The sequence below is a fragment of the Ostrinia nubilalis genome, chromosome 5 (assembly GCF_963855985.1).
Source record: "Ostrinia nubilalis chromosome 5, ilOstNubi1.1, whole genome shotgun sequence".
Taxonomy (NCBI): Eukaryota; Metazoa; Arthropoda; class Insecta; order Lepidoptera; family Crambidae; genus Ostrinia; species Ostrinia nubilalis.
The window spans coordinates 269,305-289,141 of record NC_087092.1 but is presented as its reverse complement, the minus strand read 5'-3'; the positions used below and the strand labels follow the sequence as shown (position 1 = coordinate 289,141).

Below are 19,837 nucleotides of genomic sequence, written 5' to 3'. Positions count from 1 at the left end.
TTAAAACTTGTAATTTTCCTTAAGATTTGGAATTTTCCATAAAAGCTCTACATTAAAATTACTAGCATTAACCCAATAGTAGCTCCATTTAAACGTCATAAAAATTCCTCAAGTTCACAAACAGTTGCGCAGGATGACCGCTGAATCCAGGTTAAGAAAGATACACAAAACAAAAAGTTCATATGCGATTTGAGCAGCGTTTTCCCGGCGCTCGTCAGTCCAGCGACGACGGCTGTGCGCAGCGGCCGCCATGTTGCCTCTCGTGCTGCTCGCCGGCCTGGCGTGCGCGCGCGCGCACCCCGCAGGTCAGCGAACCCAGTGATATATGCGAAGGATAAACGCCTGCGCTCTCAGTTATATTGCTCGCCACTTTTTGGCGGTCGATTTTTGGATCGTGCCTCGTAAATCAAATTTTTATGCGTTGCCCTTCGGACGTGAGTATGGAAGATGATAAGTTTCGATTTCGAACTTTTGTTAAGGTTCGACAAAATGTCTTTAAACTTAAGTAAATTTTGATAAACTTTGTTTTGTTGTAAAAATAACAACGGGTCAAACATTTTATGAATGTAACTAGATAGAAATATTCATCGTTAAATGTACAGTTTAAGATAAAAATTATATGTGACTATAAAGTAAATGAAGCTTTTTTAAAGTGATGTAAAAGGCCACCCCAGAGACAAACGCGCAGTCGCAAATCAGGTTTTACTAACATAAACTTTTACGATGTTTTTCTTCATGATCATTTAAAATAAGTAATGCAGTGAATTTACTATTACTAATTTATTATTGACTATTAAAGCATTAGTACTAAGTCTGAAAATTTCCAAGCAGAAAACATTTCAGTGCAAAAAAAATTATAATTTTGCGAGTTTTAAGTTAATATTTTTTTAGATATTGCCTGTTAACTTCGCTACCTGACCGCTGTGATCTGACTCTAATGACCCGGCCGTGTAGGTTCAGAGGCGATGAGACATTTCATTAGCATTTCGATTCCTCAGATCGACCGCGGACATAAGAGTTCAACGCGCGCTGGAGAGCCCACTCGCGCCCAAACCCAACACGATTCCAAATTTTACCGATTACTAATCAAATATCAAACGATGCTTGTAAAAGCGCTAAACTAACATTCAGCTGCGAAGTTTGTTCTTAAGATTTTATGCTAACTTTGTTATTTTACTCGATAAAATCCATGGCAGCACAGCAGAAAAGTTACTAATTCAATTTTACTTTTGTGAATCGTACTCGTTTCTTAAAAAATATGTATTTGGGTGAATATCCCAAACACGTTTTTTACGCGGCGGAGCTGAGAATCGATGGGAGAAATGTAACTAGAGCGATGATTTTTTTTCTGTATATAGTTTATACAGCGTTTTACACGATAGCAAAGTCTTCAGGACAATAGGTAGTTATTTTATGTACTAAAAAAATTTTCAAAGACCCAAAATCTAATAGCGGTGGCGCGTCCTAACTCTATTTCTACTCATAAATTGTGTTATTCCTTCTTTCTCGGGGATTCTAGTAATTTAAAAATAGTATAGCCATAAAATACATTAAATAAGACTTCCAAATGATATGAAAGAAATGTGATATTTCATATTTTAAGTGTTTTAAATAGCCTTTCAAAACTGTCCCACGAAAAAAAGCAATTACAGTGGCTCAATTTCGACACTCTCTTACTTCTCCAAAGAAGCTTTGAGAGACGTAGAGTTCTTCTTCCCTGCATCACTCAACTGTGTCCTCCTGATCGGGCTATAAAGACTTGCGACTTGTGGTATTGTTTTTCCAGCAGACCCGTAAATATTAGTATCAGCGGCACAGGAATACAAAATTTTTCAATTTCGCTGGCAAGTGTATGAGTGAAAGCTACTTACTTAGATGCTAAACGACTCTTTAACATGATTAAAGTTTGGTGTTTTGTTGTATCTGCATACAGAAATTATTGATCAGAATTATAGTTTTCTTTATAATTTGAATTTTGTAACAGTTTTTCAATTCCGGTGGCGCAATTTCGGTGGCTCCGGTGGCGAATCTATTGCCGGAATTGGTCTTATTGGCTCTGGAGCATTGTACCTAGGTCTACTAAGGTCTCAGTCATAACTACAATATCGTCAGTGAATCGAAGTTGTGTGATGTACTCGCCGTATCTTGATACTGAGCTCGGTCTAGCTCAGAAGCTTGAAAACCTCTAAGTGGGAGGTAGTGAAGACTTTAAGAGATTATGGTGTCTCCAACTCTGAACCCTCGCAGCAATCAGATAAGTTTCGAGTTCTGATCTTGGGGGAGGGCTGATATGATGAAGTTTTCATACAAATACTTCAGAAGTTGCATGTATCGACAGTCAATTTGACGCCATTAAAGAGACTGTAGCACAGCCCAGGTCTTGACCGAATCGAAGAAGGTACAAAAAGGCCAATAATAATGACTGATTATAGTCCTCAGTCTTCTGCATAATTTGACGCAGCATTAAATATGTACGTAGTATTACAAACGTCTTTTCGAAAATGAGGTTGTCTGGGAGACTGGATGTTTCAGGAAAAAGCTGCCTCACCTGACTCTGGACCATCGCCAACGTCCATTCCATTCCAGTCTCTAGCACCACCACCATGTCTTATTTTTTGGTTTATCGACCAATAAACATGGTGGTATTTAAGAGAACTTTAGTACTAGCATTCCATCTGATTTCATAAGCTCAGTTGTGATTTCATTATCTCCTGGTACATACCTTGTTGTTTTTAATAGGGCATTCTAATCTCACTCAAGCTAAAGTCTAGGATATCTTCGCTAAAGTGTCGGAATAATCTTGATCTTCAGCCTAATTACTAGTAGTACTTCTTAATCTCTCCTAGCAGCTTAGGCATTTACCAAAATGGTTCTGCTATCCTCGTTATTCATGTTGGTATATTCAATTTGGTCCTCGCAAATACATACTTTCGATTTATTACAAAAAAATCGTCTCTATAATACACTTTGTATCAGCGTGAGGACTTATTCCCCTAGTCTCGTAGGTTGCAATCTATTCTGCCACTCGAGATGAAAATTCGTGGGGCTTTGGAGCTGGATTGGCACTGGTCGTGGCTTAGGCTTCATCAGTCGACAGCTTTTGAGCATCTTTTATTCGGCATTCTTCTATTTCGGTGATGACTTCTTCTTCTTCCTCGGTCCCTCACTGATGAGGATCGCAACCGCAGATAGTGTTCCTTCATAGACTGCGGTCATAAGTTGTGTGGTGATCGGAGAATGCAAATGTGATTAAATTACCTGTTCGTCTAAAAATGATTACTACATTTTGATTTTTGCAGTACTATTAGGGTGCAGCTCAGTACGCTTTTACAGTTCTGGCATCTTTTGCTAGGCCTTCTCTCTCTATGAGGCTGGCTGGATTTAGTCCTCCGTTTCTTAATTGTACTACTTTCATCTAGCTCATTGTCGCTAGGTTTGCATAGTTTTCCGTTAAATTACCCTGTCACAAATATGTAATGTGTTAGTTCAGTAGCTGGTATAGATCTAGAAATATCTTCATACTTAATCTCCAGTTCGCATGGTCTTTAGCGAATAATTAGTTGCGTAATTCTGGGTATAGGATAGGTATGATACCATCATGAAAACTTGGCTAGCCTGGACCAATATTTTTACTTATGGAAGATAAACCTAACACCAACCTGGGGCAGTTGGTCGCCCTCCCGGGACTAGAGTTGGTTTCTGGGTTTGAGGGTCATGTATGATGTCTTTGTGATGACTCTAGAATAACGGGGCTGTTGGCGGCTAGAGCCAGAAAGTTTTGGATTTGTTCTCTATGGAGGGATTTTGCCGTTATCACCATGCTTAGCAGGCTGGTTGGTAGTTCCAGTATGGTAGTATAATACCCGGAAAGATGCTGCAGCCCACCCTCCAGTATTTTGATTCCTTAGTCGGCTATTACGACTCACGTGGGAAGATTTGATGCTTTTTTAGGGTCACAACACAGGCCTGAATATTGTTTTTAATTATAAACATCTTTACTGGATAATAATACTTAATTGATTACAAAGAAATAAGTAATTTGAGACAATCATCCGTAACATTCCGAAGTCCGCTGTATAAATAAATTTCGGTGGATTGGTTCTTAATTCCGGTGGCTCAAATACAATTTCGGTGGCTCTTGATAATTTCAAATTGACATATCTCGAGAAGTATTAATAATATTTTGATCTCTACCATATCATTGAATAATACAAGTTATTTACTATTATTTCTGCCACAAAAAAGTTTTCGAAAGTGGAAATTAAAATTCGCCACCGGAATTAGGCAAAAAACGAGTTTGTTGATATTCACCCATTTACCTTCAATGGAAATGAGTTCAAACAGCAAGACAGACGCATTGTCTATGTAGGTACGCGTTTTGAATACCAAATCAACGAGACTTGTTACAAATACTTGCGGGCAAACGCGAACCTTTGGGGTCATTTGCGGCTCTAAATTGTTTTTATATTACGGAATATGTTGTGGGAAAACAATGTTACGAGTATGCATTTAATAGACAATATGTATGTAAGACAATTAATTTTAATAATCTGAAATGTTTTTGCTAAACGCTGGAAAGACAATGCATTCAACTTCTGATATTGAGCCATTAAATTGTGTGAATGAGTAGCTACTACTTAGTAAATATTTTTTTATTTAAATAATAATACGTTACACAGTTGGGAAATTTACCGTTTTGTCACCAATTAGTCACAAAATTGTGAATGATTGACGTATTGCTATACCTACAGGCTACTCATTTTCAGGTATTGTGCGAACTAAACTGTTCTATTCGCGATTGTAAGACAGACATATTTATTCGAATTACACTTTTTGATTTGCAAAAAACGTACAGACATACAAGTCATTATTCAGGCGGCAACAGAATGAAGTCATGAGAAATGTTTGAGCCCGCAGCCCGGCCGGGAGCGCGCCGCAAAAACTGGGAGGGCCACTCCTGCGCATCTCATTTGGGTTTTTAATCTGCGCAAACGCAAGCTTTTCTTTGATTCGGTTAAGGAAGGATATCTTGTGTATCTAAACTTGTTTTATAATGGGTTTACATTAAATTCTAATGCCTATGGTTTTAATTTAAAGTAATGCGAGTTAAAATTGAATAAAACTCTACATTTGATAAAAGCTATCCCATTTTGTGAATGATATCATCATTGATCGCTTAAGAGTGTTTCATTAATTGTAGCCCGAATAATACCGTTGTAGAATGAGGCTTTTGCGCTATAGTGAGACTCTGTGAGACATGCATGGGCTTTACTGTTCAACGCAAAATAGCAAATAAATTATAATTAGTCAGGGAAGGCGGTTCCCTCCGGTCAATACGACAGTAACGCTAACGGCTACCGTACTCTAAGGACAGTCATTACCATCACAATGCGGTACCGCTAGCGCGTGTGCGGCAAAGCCTGATGGAACTTTTGACGTGACAACTATTTGGGACACGACACAATTTGACAGTGATTGGTGTAATACACTCAACATCAAATAAACCGCACCTTCCGCGACGCGAATTTTAAAGATTTTCTTCTGACACAATCATGGTGCCCCAACAATATTGGTGTTATTTGAAAGCCCAATAAATATCCTTAAAGAAAAACACATTTAATTTCTAAATAAATGATTATCATATACCATGAATGTGACTCGAAAAGAGACCTCACTTTGGGCTCACCTCTGGGATCAATTAGACCAAATTTTATGGTTATAAAACCAAATAATGATCACACGTGTCCTCTTTAACAGATGCATACCGATTAATCCCAACTTAACAGTTTTACAGCCATAAAAGTTGGCTCAAGCGTAATAGCCTATTTTTTGAAGAAGTGACTCTGGATCCTTCTAAAGACACATTTTTGGGGTAAAAACCTTTCCTTTAATGAGATGAAGTTTAGAACTAGGCTTTTAAATGGTGCCAATATTGGTGGGAAGTGGGGATGCATCCGTTTGAAAGTGCTTGTTGCGGGAGGTGCGATTTATTTGATGTTGAGTGTAGTTTCAGAAGATGGAAGAAGTTAGACGTAATGTCTAGTCTAGTCTAGATATGTCCAGATACCTTCATATTTATCAGACTACCATACTAGGAGATTAAATAAGTGTCAAGACAAATAAAACTATACATTGTTCCAACTACCAGTACTACCACACTAATTTTTCTGTAGCAAATCATTAATAATTAAGGAAGGATATTATTTCGCAAGTGAGCTTACAGTGATCCAAAAAAAAAAAATTTGATTGTTTGTGTTACACAGGCTCCAAAATTTTTGGGCCAAAAATTCTTTCGCCATTAGAATCCTTCATTATTTGTGATAAACATAGCCGGTACGAAGTTGTCCGTGTCAGCTAATTGACAAAAAGACATGCTAACTTTTACTCTCATATGTAATACCACATGCCTTTTCATAATATTCAGACCTTTTTTATGTGAACGTCGTTCCACATTAACTTTCTATGCGGTTTTTCAAAACGATTTTTCGAATGATGTAACTTTCCAAAAAATAATAGCAGAGACATGAAAGACTGCCAGTGATTTAGAGTTATTTTATGGAGCAATCGCGTACTAAATGACAGGAGCTGAATAGCCTGTCATGTTAAAAAAAACTAATAGTTTTTCTTGTAAACTTATGAGCCGTAACTCTCGATTGCTTTAGCATTCGGTTCATAAAAATATGTTAACGTGGGTATTTAGTAACACTGTGTTTTAAAGTGTAACATGATATTTTTCTATGTATAAAGTCACCATAAACAGAATTCATTCATCAATTCACTAAGAATAATATGATTCACGTAAACATATTTGTCTACGCCATTCATATTTTTTACAGTTTTTAACGATCTTGCTGTCCAACTGCTAATCTATGTAAATGAGAGGGCCCGCTACCAACATAAGTTCTATTGCATCCTTAACTCCTAATTCGAACTAAAATAAGACTCTATGGTGTTAAAAATAAGGTAGCGTAAAATCGTGCGCGTGCGCAAGCGTGCTATACCGTGTCGCTGTTTGTCGTGGGACCGGAATGGGTGATTCCAATGCCAATAGTGGCAGTGCCGTTTGTTGAGCGTAGGGCTCATCTCAGCTTACGTATTGGCATATGTGATTTTGAAGTAGAATTAGACCAGCCCGGACTCATTAGCTCTACATTTAAGATCTAATAACTTGTTCACAATGCGAGCCGTTATGGCAGTACATATTTCGCATGAAAATACTTTTGTTGTTACCCGTAGTTAAATAAAATCGAATAAACTAGACAACGACTATAAATCAAGACAGTAAAACCAATATAAAATGTGGCTGTGAAGTGTGAACTTACGTGTATCTTCGACACGCTCCACAGGCCACACAGGATAACAAGTTTGATTCCGAGGATGCACCAATTGTTCATGGTGAATGATTTTCGATGTTGTTAGCTAATGATGAAAAGCTTAGTTAGTTACTTATTTCCAATATTTCACTGCCTTGACAGAATTAACCCAATGCAACAGTGAAGTAAAGGTAGATTCGAAAATTTTTATAGATAAGTTAAGAAAACTTTAATTGGCGAGTCAGCTAGTTAAGAAATAATAAACTTTAATCGTGCTTTAAGTTCACTTAATCCTAAAATTGAGGGATTGGATTACCAGTAAAGAGTAATTGAAATTGAAATTGAAAAAAAATATTGTCAGACCGGGGTCCATAATCGTGTTAGTAACAATTTTCACTTAGCCTATGTTAGTAAGTAATGACAGGACATAGTCAGGTATCAATCCCCGTGGGAATGACGCAGCCCACGCCCACTCAATTACTAAAGCATTTTACCTGTCACTATATTAAGTCTAGACTAGAATTTGCATCTATTGACAGTCGCTATCATTGTCCGATCAATTTCCTTGTCGCTCCGTGGTTGCAAACAATCGATCGTGGGAATCGGTTTCAATTCGTACGAATGCGTCCAGATAAAATTCTTTAAACAAATATTTTTCCTTGTCCATTTACTTTTGTAACGTGAAACAACAGCAATTATGCAGACTATTAGCAGTCTTTGTTTCCAAACGGTCAAAGCAGCCGAATTTATACAGTTAAGCTGTAATCTGGATCTGCAGACAATGGTGGTTCCCATGGAGGGTCGGCGAGGAACTGGGGCGGAAGGCGGCCTGGGAACACTGCCCGGTCACTGGACGCGACTGAACAATGATAGCAAAAAATGAACATAATATCTTTCTTGTAAAATGGGAAATGTGTGGGTAATCGTTTCGCTTTAAATGGAAAGGTCTTTGACATGGTTATGCCCCGGAGTAGAGTAGTAAGGACGAAAAATAGCAAGGCGACCATTTTGTAATTTTCCACTATTTTTTCATTATAAGATTACTCGTATAAGTTATGGACGGCGCGGCCGTGCTTGCCTTATTTTCTCACACATTAATAAAATTATGGGTGTCAAATTAATGCTACTTACAAACATAACAAAGAATTTCTAAATATTGTGACGCATTTATTATATTGAACTCTCAAGCGTTAAAAAAACTGTGCTGAAAACTACACAGCGGTGGTCTTTCCTTTCAAGTTATTAGACTTTTTAAACTGCCTAAGGCGGGAATTGAACCCACGACCTTCCGCTTGCAAGTTATTTATAATTTTCAAATTAGTTTGAGATGCGACTCTTAACGCTAAAAATTAAATGATTTTTTATGTTAAATCATATTTTATTGAAATAAGTAATAAGATAAATATTTTGTATTTATCAAGTTTTCGAGCAATAATTTTTTTAAACGGGGTAGATGTGGATCATTTGTCTAGGATAAAATTAAATCCGTTAATTAGGAGCTTTTAATTGCGGCTGCTTTTTGTGTAGTTGTTAGCCAAGTGGCAATTAGCGTTGATGGCTAACCTTCGTCTACTGATCCGATTGCGTCTGGTGTTGTGCGAATCAAATCGATGTTACATTTCCGACATTTTGATGGCACCTAATCGTAATCGTAACTTGATTTTATTAGTTCTAGACCACGTTTTGTTCAAGAGTGCTTTTAGGATTGAATCATCGTGACAAGGAGGCTTAATTTAGTCCAATGAGCCAATGGCCTTTGTATGGCTTGTTTCTAATCATTATTTTAGAATACTTTAAGACAAAATAAAAATACCTACCTACCTACATATAATTAAACATTTAAATTTATCTATCAACGCTCGTATTAATTACATTTACTCGTTTTCACGCAAAAGCTCCCATTGTGTGAACAATTGAACCTCAGTCTTTGAAATAATGAAGTCAGTTCATTGATGAGATGACTTTCGTGTCTTGTGGACATCGTAATATTAACACTTTATTATGTTTTCCGTTGGAACATAATCCTCCTTGTAGGGCACTCGGGTAAAAAGGTAAAATAACCACCTACCATTTCCTCAGAAACGTTCTTTCTAACGTTTTAACCGCACCTTCTATAAAAGACATTCAGGGGCGGCCAGCCCGCATTGAGTCCTTAGTGCGACACCGCGCCATTCCGCGTTTATAGCGAAACAGCCATATATGATCCAGGCTGTGCGAGGGCCCACGCCGCCAGTAAAATTGCTCTTCGGAGCTGCGCCCACCCACGACGCAATAAAAGTATTGCTCGAATGAGTTCCGTCTTCTAAGCACGATAAGTTATAAGAAATACCTTTGAATTTGAAGCTAATACTTTTACAAAGTTATATCATACGATTTGTATGCCCGGTATCGCAGTAACAATTTTAGAAAAGACTAGCGGCCGCCCGCGACTTCGTACGCGAGGATCCCGTTTTACCCCCTTTTCCCGAATTTTCTTTGCTATAAACCTCACGGAGCCCGAGACCTTTCCAACGAATGCAAAACCGTGGAAATCGGTTCGTGCATTCTGGAGTTATAGCGTCAGGGAGGAAAACCTGACTTATTTTTATATAGTAGATCATAGTACCTTTATACTGAGTAGGTAATCTTAAAAATATGTAGGTACATTTTGTGAGGTAGGTAACATTAGTGCGGTTTTAATTTCTTCCCATTAAAAAGAACCAAATGTAATATAAAAACTATCTACCTGCCAAAAGTTTTAAGATGCTACGACAAACGGTCAGAAAGCTATAGATATATGCTACATCTAACTGGAAGGAATTGTTAAAGACATAGCGGTCCATAGGGTAAGTCGGCCCAGGCGGGGAATGATCGCAATTCGCGATGGAACTGACTTTCGTTTTATTGGAATATAATAATTTTATTGTTCCTGCTAGGGCTTGCAGTCGTGAGAATTCAAACATAACAGTCACAGAAAGTGGCTATAGTTCCCGTTCATACCTACATTGTTAACAAATATGGCCAGCAAATTAAAAAAAATCTTCAACGGTCATCAAGTCGAGTTCCTATTACGGGTGGAAACAAAAAATTAACACACTAGTTATACACAAATAACAAATGCACCTATTATAAAAATAATTACAAAAGGATCACGTACCATGAAGATATCACCTCCAAACACACAAAAACACAAACGTGCACGCACACGTTCAGAATCGCGAAACAACTGGTCGGCCATTTGTGAGACACAGATACCCTCAAATTTATTTAATTTTTTCTCTTTGATTTTCATGACTATGATATAGTAAACTATTCAGCCTAAAGTGAGCCGTGTTTATTGCGGTGGTAATTTATTTTTAAAATAGTTAAATTAGTCGTATTTTTTTAAATTGACGTAATTGATTTAAGATGAAATCCACTCTTAATAATAAATTCATTAACGGCTATTTCCAAACCAAACTGCGATCCTAAATATTTTTTCGCAGTTAATGCTGATTCTGTAGCCTCCTGCGCACGGCCGTATGCAAAAGATACTGTTAGCCCGTGGGTGGCTCATTCATGCGCGGTGTTCCCACGCGCGAGGCGTTTGTGTCTAAGATAACAAATATTTTATATTCCAGTTATTACAAGAAGATACAATATTTTACAAGTCATGATATTATCAAAGTTGTTTGCGTCTAATAAATCCACGCAGGTCTTCTCATTGGTTGTGCCAAAATATTTTTTCACATCACCTGCTCAAACTAATTATGTAATCGTAGAGCAATAATGTTGTAAGAGATTTCAGGCAATAATGTAATTTATAACCTCAAAATTTCTCCGTATCTTTTTTTTATTTCGCTTGGATATGCTTGGAATAGGGCATAGCCGTCAAACCACAGACCACACATCTGTCTGTGCGTCAAACATAAATACAGCCTAGTATCCGATGAACGTAATTTTATTTTATTTGAATTTCGAATGTAGAATTTTTTTCTTCCGACATACACAGACTAAAAATATTTGAAAATGGAACTTAAATGACGATAGAGGCACGATAAAGGAGTCCGAATCGAATGCTTTCGTTTATTTTTATACGTACTGGCACAAGTTTAAGGCAAATCAAAATAATGGTGTAAATTAATGTATTTAGGTGAACTTATAGCATGGATTCGGCTTAGCTTACCTTACTTAGGCGGTAAACCGCCTTTATTTTGCCAACATGGAAGATGAAATTTTATCGATTTTATAATTACTAAAAACCTATTAGGAATCCCTCTACAAGTACAGCTTTTAGCATAAAAAGGTTGCGTTGCACCCGATTAAGTGCGCTCATTAAAAACATTTCCTGTTCTGTACAACGATCATATTTTAATAAAATTGAAATTACGTAAGTTACCTACAAGCTCCATCGATCTAATCTCGATCGGATCATGACCATGTCATGGTGATTATGGATCTGGAAATGCTCGGATGATCACATCAATCTGCTTTATGGGGCTCGCGCCGCTGCTTAATCGAGATACATCGATTTTATCTACACTTTATTAGCTTTTTGTTAGTTGTTGTGTTGACTTTTTGTGAGACGAAGAGCATTAAATTGTTCGGTTTAACACGACTCAGTTTTGGATCTAGGTAGTTGTGAGAACGGTAACGCATAAAAATTCAAATAAGTTTAATTTAGAAACAATCAATGGCGCGTTTATCCAGAGTATTATATTAGCTAGATAAATACCTACCTAATTGTATTAACTCATTTTGATGTAATTATTTTTTCGTTTTCAGAATTTTCAGGAGAGGTGCCATTCAAATATGCAAGTAAAAACAAGAGCGTTAGAGTTCTGGGTATGTTTAATACTGAAAACTAATCCTATCATCATCATCATTTCAGCCACAGGACGTCCACTGCTGAACATAGGCCTCCCCCAATGACTTCCACATCGCACGGTTGGTAGCGGCCTGCATCCAGCGCCTTCCTGCTACCTTTATCAGGTCGTCGGTCCACCTTGTGGGTGGACGTCCCACGCTGCGTTTTCCGGTACGTGGCCTCCATTCCAGAACCTTGCTGCCCCATCGGCCGTCAGTTCTGCGTACTATGTGCCCTGCCCACTGCCACTTCAGCTTGCTGATCCGTCGGGCTATGTCAGCGACTTTAGTTCGTTTACGGATCTCCTCATTTCTGATTCGATCTCGTAAAGAAACACCGAGCATAGCCCTCTCCTATACATAATTGAATAATTGAATTTGGCAATTGGTGCAATTGCCAAAAGTTTGAGCTGAGTTGCACCATCTAATTAAGGGTAACTTTAACGATAACCGGTGCTTTTTGTATGGAGATTGAAAGAAAGAAAGAAAGAAAGAAAGATACATTTATTAGATTGACAGATTTTGACGTTTGTTTAAGTTAAAGTAAGATGGTGCAACCCAGCCTAAAGGTCTCCTGGATGTGATCAATTTTTTACAGTAACTTTACTTAGGTAGGTAATATTAGTAGGTAAGGTTAGCTCTAATGGGACGAATCCAGAACGAAAAATATACCTACTTTTTTGAATTCAGTGTTTCGTCCCAGTGCAGTGGGACGAACGTGTTGTGGGACGAATCACTGAACTAGCCGGTACTCGGTACTCTGTAAAAGGGTCTAATTTGTTGTAAATGTTCTATTCCAGGAGTCCCAGAGCTGCCCCGCGGCTGCATGTACGAGGGCCGCTGGTTCACGGAGGGCGCGGCGGTGGCGACGCGCGAGGCGTGCCTTCGCTGCGCGTGCGCGCGCGGGGCGCTGGCCTGCCGCCGCCGCGCCTGCGCCGCGCTGCCCGACCCGCCGCCCAGGCGGTGCCATGTGCTGCACAAGAAGGGCTCCTGCTGCCCAGAGTTGCATTGTCCTGGTAGGTAGTGCTATAATCGAGTAGACATCTAACTACTTGCCTCCGGTAATGAACTTCATACCTATGCCATATAACTAAGCTACCTAAATTGGTTCAGTCTGAAATGTCATAGCAGAGCTGCAGCATAGTCTATTAACTACTAATAACAAGAATAGTTTTTGTACCTGAAATTATTATGCTTTCGATTATACCATCGTAAGAAACAGAAGCTATAGAAGTTAATGATGATAAGCTATAGCTCCTTTTAAATTCAAATTCAATAATTTATTTGCTAGATTACATAATCACATGCTCATTTTACAAATAAAATCATTACAAATAATTTTCATCTCAATTTTCAGATGGTGTCAAACTTATGGAGCACGGTGCATCGGCTCGGTTTGAGAGCGACGATATCTCTGACATCGCCACTCCTGCGTCTATAGCACATGGTAAGGATAATGTAGTACATTTTATATCAAATAGCTAGGTTAAATTAGAATCGCTTCATTTAACTAGGCCTGGCTCACTCCGCGCGCTACATCCGATAATTACCTACAGCGAAGCGCCCCGCCGGCGGGTATTATATCAGTCGAGTGTCACGCGCGCGCCCGTCAGGACACTGGCGTGCGTTGTAGTATGATTATAATTCTATGATCGAAGTATAATTTAAAAATGGACATAAAGAGACAGAAATATTGTGCGGCGTTCGGGTGTTTAAATTCGAAAAGTAATCTACCAGATTTATCTTTTTTTTTCGCTTCCCAAAGATGCTGAAAGGTATGTTGGCCATGTAGGTAATCAATAATTCTTAGGATAGTATACGAACCTAACCTACTATGACTACTGCTCAGAATGCGTTCGTTCGTTTCAGCCAAATAACGTCCACTGCTGGACAAAGGCCTCTCCCAAGGTTTTCCATAATGAATGCATACTTACCTACATACGTACCTCATTACAAATAAGTAGATTAATTAGTTTTTTCACTAGACAGCAACCCTAACAGCGTAAGAAGAGTTCAGAGGCACGCGATAGAAAGAGACAAAACTTGTAGGTGAATAAAATTCTAGGTATGTAGTGCTGTGCGAGCTGAATTCCACTGTATCGCGTCGTAGCAAGACTCGCATTTATTTAAATCGTCTTGCGGAGTAATCCTTCTGTACCTGTACTATTACTTATTCTGTGATTTAACATTCCAATGAGGGCTATCGTTTTAGCGCTCACCAGTTAGCGCCACTGTAGAGTAAGGTCCTGTCACTTGCTAGTAGCGAAGAAAAAAGCACCAACTGGTGAGCGCTAAAGTGGTAGGAGGACTATCGCAATTGCACTCATCAAGATGGCGCCACTGTAGAGTAAGGTCCTGTCAATCTCCAGGGGTGCCAACTGTTAAGTATAAAAACGATAGCCCTCATTGATGGCAACTGATGAACTTGGAGTGTTTCCAGCGTGCGTGGAGGGCGGCACGGTGTACGCGGCGGGCTCGGCCATGGGCTCGGGCGTGGCGTGCGAGCAGTGCTTCTGCCTGGGCGGCGCGCGGCGCTGCGTGCGCCCGCGCTGCCTGCCGCCGCCGCCCGGCTGCCGCGCGCGGCCTGCTCCAGGCGCCTGCTGCCCGCAGCGGTACTACTGCGACCACGTCAGCACCAGGCCGCCTGACCACAAACACGTGCATGGTACGTTTAATGAAGTAGCCTGTAAGAACTGTATGAGTATCAATGAATGATCTACAGTGCCACATTAGTAGGTCTCGAAGTCAAAGTAAAAATTTCTTAATTTGTATATTTTGCCCTAAGGGAGCCTCTACATGTCTCATAATCACCCTACCAGCGCTTTTAGACTAACATTTGGCAAATGCTGAGAAGAAGCGCCGCAACAGATTGATTACTAATATCATAAACGAAAATTTTCAGATTGCCTGGTGAACGGCGAGAGGATTTCCGAAGGAGAGCGGGTTGTGGCTGCCGAAAGTGAAACCAACTGCACGCAGTGCTTCTGCCTGCGAGCCTCTGTGCGCTGCCAGCCGCTGGCCTGCGCGCCGCCGCTGCTGGGCTGCACGCCGCTGCTCCGGCCCGGCCAGTGCTGTCCGCATCAGTATCACTGTGATCATAAGTTTGGTAAGTTGTTTGAGATGGTTATTCGATTTAATGTGCCATTAGAAACCAAATTTTCTGTTAGAAGCATAAAAAATATTTCTGACATTACGTACTGCGAAATAACATAAAATTATGTAAATAATATTTCGTTTTCAGGATTGGCGACACCCAATTTCCTTCCGATATCAGAAAATTCTTTGATATCAACAAAGTATGATGACCGCTCCTTCCATACAGACAAGATAGTAGAGCCGGAGTCTACAACCAAAATTATGTCGACAAGTTCTAGTACAGCAAAAAATACACCGTCTGTGCCAGCCACAAAAAAAGAACCACTAACTACAACTAAAGTTAAAAGGAAAACGAATGATCCACCACCTACTACTCGTAGTTCTACTAAAAATCCGGTAAACAATGCAACTTCAACAACAGTGTTGACAACCAAGCAGTTACCTGTTACAACAACGACTGCAGTGGTTACTTCTACAACTGAAATAACGTCCACCACCGAAGATGTAGAAAAAATATCAACTACAGATCAACCCGATGGGACTGTAAAAATTGTAATCAACGGTACCATAAATTGTACCGCAGAATTATCTTCTACAACAGTGCCCTTAAATGGCACTATGAACGACACAGAAAAAATAAAAGCAGAAGGGCATATGAGAACTCCAATTAACAAAATGGATATTGAAGCCATGACAGAGTATCCTAACGACATAATTACTGATAGAAATGTGAATGGCGGATTTGATGAGAATGAAATGTTTACTATAAATGTAACTAGCTCATTACGAACGAACAACAGCCTCTCTACGTCTAGACCTTCTTTAACTACTACAACTAAAGTTGTACCGCCGGTAGATTTAGGAGATGCCCTAAACAGTTCTAAAAAGACAAAAGAAGATTATGACTATGATTACACAGAACCAACTTTACCTCCATCGTTACCTAATTTGAAGTATGTGTAGATCTTATTTCCTTTTTCTAGTGAATTTTAGCTTCAATTTTAAATGACGTCTTCTTTATGTTTCAGAATAATTCCATTTGTAGCAGCTGATGCCGTAGTTGATGACGATACATCCAAAGAAACACTGACTTACCCAATGCTAGAACGAGAAGACAAATTCCCTGTTTATTACCCTGCCGTTGACACCAAAGAAATTCCTTACGCAACAAGAAGGGAAGATGTGTATCCACCAACACAATACCCAGTTTTTGTATCTGATAAAGTAGAATCGCCACAGTATCCCACCTTAACTGAAGATGTCGACTTACCGAATTTACCATATCCTGGCATTGGTAATGATTTAAGCATGCCAGAACATGATTATACTATATCTACTTCGATCGGAGCAAATGTTCCAGATATTAACAAAGCTGTAACTAAAATCCCAACCACTAGTTCCACTTTTGGTATTAAAACGCCATCAGTGAATTTGTTTTCGCCTCCTGTTGAAACTGAAGGTATGCAATCTTTAATCAAGAATCTATATATACTCAACATCAAATAAACCGCACCTTCCGCGACGCGAACTTTAACGATTTTCTTCTCACACAATCATGGTGCCCCAACAATATTGGTGTTATTTGAAAGCCCAATAAATATTCTTAAAGAAAAACACATTTAATTTCTTAATAAATGATTAACATATACCATAAATGTGATTTGAAAAAATACCTTACTTTGGGCCCACCTATGGGATCAATTAGACCATTTTTTATGGTTATAAAACCAAATAATGATTTCACGTGTCCTCTTTAACAGATGGATAGCAATGAAACCCAACATAACAGTTTTATAGCCATAAAAGTTGGCTCTAGCGTAACTACCTATTTTTTGAAGAAGTGACTCTGGATCCTTCTAAAGACACATTTTTGAGATAAAAACCTTTCCTTTAATGAAATGAAGGTTAGAACTATGCTTTTGAATGGTACCAATATTGGTGGGAAGTGGGGATGCATACGTTTGAAAACGCTTGTCGCGAGAGGTGCGATTTATTTGACGTCGAGTGTATATAAAAGAAAGTCGTGTTAGTTACTCCACTTATAACTCAAGAATGGCTGAACCGATTTAGCTGAAAATTGTCAGGGAGGTAGTTTAGAGCCAGGAGAAGGACATAGGATACTTTTTATCCCGTTCGAAATAAAAAAAAAGTCTGCTTATTTATTGCCATTAAGGCGGAACAAAGTTCGCCGGGTCAGCTAGTATTTTATAGAATAACATTCCAGAAATACCTAATAAAATTATGCTTATTCCCTTTGCAGGTGGATTCATCCCCAAGGGTCCGGGTATCATTGACGAATACTACGCAGTGTATCCAAGCACCCCATCTGCACCGTCGGTTCCGCATTTGACAACTTCTATGCAGTTGGACATTACCAAAGGTAGATTCTTTGTCAGTTTAGTTTTGAAATTATGATGTTAGCGATTGATTATTGTTCAAAATGGCATGGCATCTCTAATGAAATCTATTTGTTTTAACTCCAGGTGAATGCATATCTGGTGACGGGCGGCACGTGCTAGAGGGCGACTCCATCTCGCTGGCGTGTTCCGTGTGCACGTGCGCGTGGGGCGAGCTGCACTGCGCGCCGCGGGCCTGCCACACGCCGCCCGGCTGCACCAGGCGCCCGGCCACCACCAGCTCGGTCGACTTGTGCTGCGGAGAACTGCTTTGTGAACAAGGTAAAATAAATATTTACTAGTTATGGAATTAAAACTTACCGCCATGGTGTTGATAGTAAATACTTGCTAAGGTTACCCCTTACACTTTTCATTTCTTTACAGATAAGAAGACAAATACCAGACCTAATCTTTTGATCGACATAAAAAAGAACGAAACTAAAGTTTTTATTAACAATCAAACTGCAATCACTGAAGATGTTAAGCCGTCCATTCAAAATCCCGTAGCTTCTAACGATACAGTATTAAATAATGGCACCAAAGATATTCAAGAAGATAAATATAACAGAACTGCTGCTACGTATGCAGATGCTAACATTGAAACTACCACCGTTAGTACAAACATTACAAGTACAGATAAAATGTACACTTCTCCACCATTAGCATCTACAACTAATACAGCACCAGTAAACAATGTAAAAAATGAAAGTGGAATACAGAATCATGACTATGATGATGAGGAAGAAGACGATGAGGGTTTCTCTTTTGGAAGTGTTCTAAAACTTCTTTTGAGTGATAATTACGAAACAACAACCAACGCACCTTACACGAAAAAATTCACTACCACTGCTAAAGTTCCAGTTACTTATAGGACCACCACAATCCCATCTACAACAACGAGAAGGCTTCCGCCTAAACCTCCACTCGTGCCTTTTATACCTATGCCACACCACCAGTACATACCGCCCAAGAACACATACAACCAAAATACGGTCAACAGAATTGATCACCTCGTGCTAGGCGAGGCGACTGCTATCAAGAAGACAACGCCTCGACCATTGACTACGCCTTTCAAGGCGATATCTTCGTTTAGGCCAGTGACGACAAGACAAACGACGACGCAAAAGCCTTATACGAGTAGTACAACGAGATACACGGAACCGACGAAAAAGGTAGAAGAATCCTCGAGCCATACGCCAGTCATGCACAAAGGTCCTCGGCCGCCCAGTTCCAGCGCACTACCGTTGCCTGGGATACTGAAGCTGGCCGGTTGTAACATCTATGGGAGGATGTATCGAGTGGGAAGGATTATCACGGAACTCTCGACTCCATGCCAGGAGTGTTGGTGTACGGAACTAGGGGTGCAGTGTAACTCTCTAAGCTGTTGATATAAGGATAATTATAATCTCGGTACCGTCCAATCTGATGGTACGTGTGTTAGTACTTTAAAGTATTAAAAGGTACCGAGAGGTTTGGTTGCATTTATTGTACAGTATGTGGTAGTGTGAATGTTTGATGAATGTGAGGAACTAAAATTATTTATTTAGTACACTGTAATAGCCGGCGGCATTGATCTCATACCATACAAACTTTCCATCATTGTCATTAACTGTAAAAATACAAAAAATGTTGTAATCGGAAATATTACAATTTGATTCATATATGAAATACTTTAAACTCAACTGAAAGATTACCCATTTGCCTCAAAATCTCTAACTTTAAGTAATTTAAGTATTTGATAAGATCCTAATTTTAATATGATCGCAAGAATAGTATGTAAGAAAGATATAAATTATTATGGAAAAGGCTTGTTTCTTTTATTTCACCAATTCATGATCTACCTTCCTTCATGTAAGTAAATAATTATAATGGTGCGTCCAGACTAGGCGCACGGGCTTGGGCGGCAAACTCTACATCCTGCTCACTCAAGAACAGGGTGAGCAGGATGACCAGCCCGGGCGCCCAGTCTGGACGCACCATAACGAAGGCAGCTGGGTAACGCCCAGTTGGGTCTTTTACACAATGGGAGTAAATCAATAAAACAAATGAAAATAAGTATTCAAAAACTGTTTTATGCTGAAATATCAAGCGACATACGAAGACAACAGGTAACAATTCCATAATTACGAAAAAAGCATATTCACAAAAGCAACTTCGTTAGTTTCTAGGTCAATTTGTGTAAAAATATTTACTATGTTAGAGTAATAA

General features: G+C 39.2%; 1 protein-coding gene and 2 long non-coding RNA genes across 3 annotated transcripts; all 3 read left to right on the top strand.

Moving 5' to 3' along the window:
* Positions 1-249: 249 nt before the first annotated feature.
* On the top strand, positions 250-13,008 carry LOC135072188 (uncharacterized). The gene is made up of 3 exons (XR_010257359.1): positions 250-305; positions 12,057-12,116; positions 12,938-13,008. It is a non-coding gene; the product is annotated as an uncharacterized LOC135072188 (long non-coding RNA).
* Positions 13,009-13,077: 69 nt separating this feature from the next.
* On the top strand, positions 13,078-14,657 carry LOC135072187 (uncharacterized). The gene is made up of 3 exons (XR_010257358.1): positions 13,078-13,153; positions 13,495-13,584; positions 14,578-14,657. It is a non-coding gene; the product is annotated as an uncharacterized LOC135072187 (long non-coding RNA).
* A 66-nt stretch (positions 14,658-14,723) lies between these two features.
* Positions 14,724-19,436, top strand: LOC135071587 (mucin-2). The gene is made up of 7 exons (XM_063965350.1): positions 14,724-14,802; positions 15,040-15,243; positions 15,379-16,186; positions 16,262-16,692; positions 17,494-17,613; positions 17,717-17,911; positions 18,014-19,436. Exons 3-7 carry the CDS (start codon positions 15,495-15,497, stop codon positions 19,015-19,017), a joined length of 2,442 nt encoding a protein of 813 aa, XP_063821420.1. The 5' UTR covers positions 14,724-14,802; positions 15,040-15,243; positions 15,379-15,494; the 3' UTR covers positions 19,018-19,436.
* Positions 19,437-19,837: the final 401 nt, after the last annotated feature.

Excerpts from the sequence above, each read along its gene's own strand:
- LOC135071587 (XM_063965350.1), top strand. The coding sequence starts at position 15,495 with ATGTCGACAAGTTCTAGTACAGCAAAAAATACACCGTCTGTGCCAGCC. Across the intron at positions 17,614-17,716 it reads GCAGTTGGACATTACCAAAG|GTGAATGCATATCTGGTGAC; the intron begins GTAGATTCTTTG and ends TTTTAACTCCAG. Across the intron at positions 17,912-18,013 it reads AGAACTGCTTTGTGAACAAG|ATAAGAAGACAAATACCAGA; the intron begins GTAAAATAAATA and ends ATTTCTTTACAG.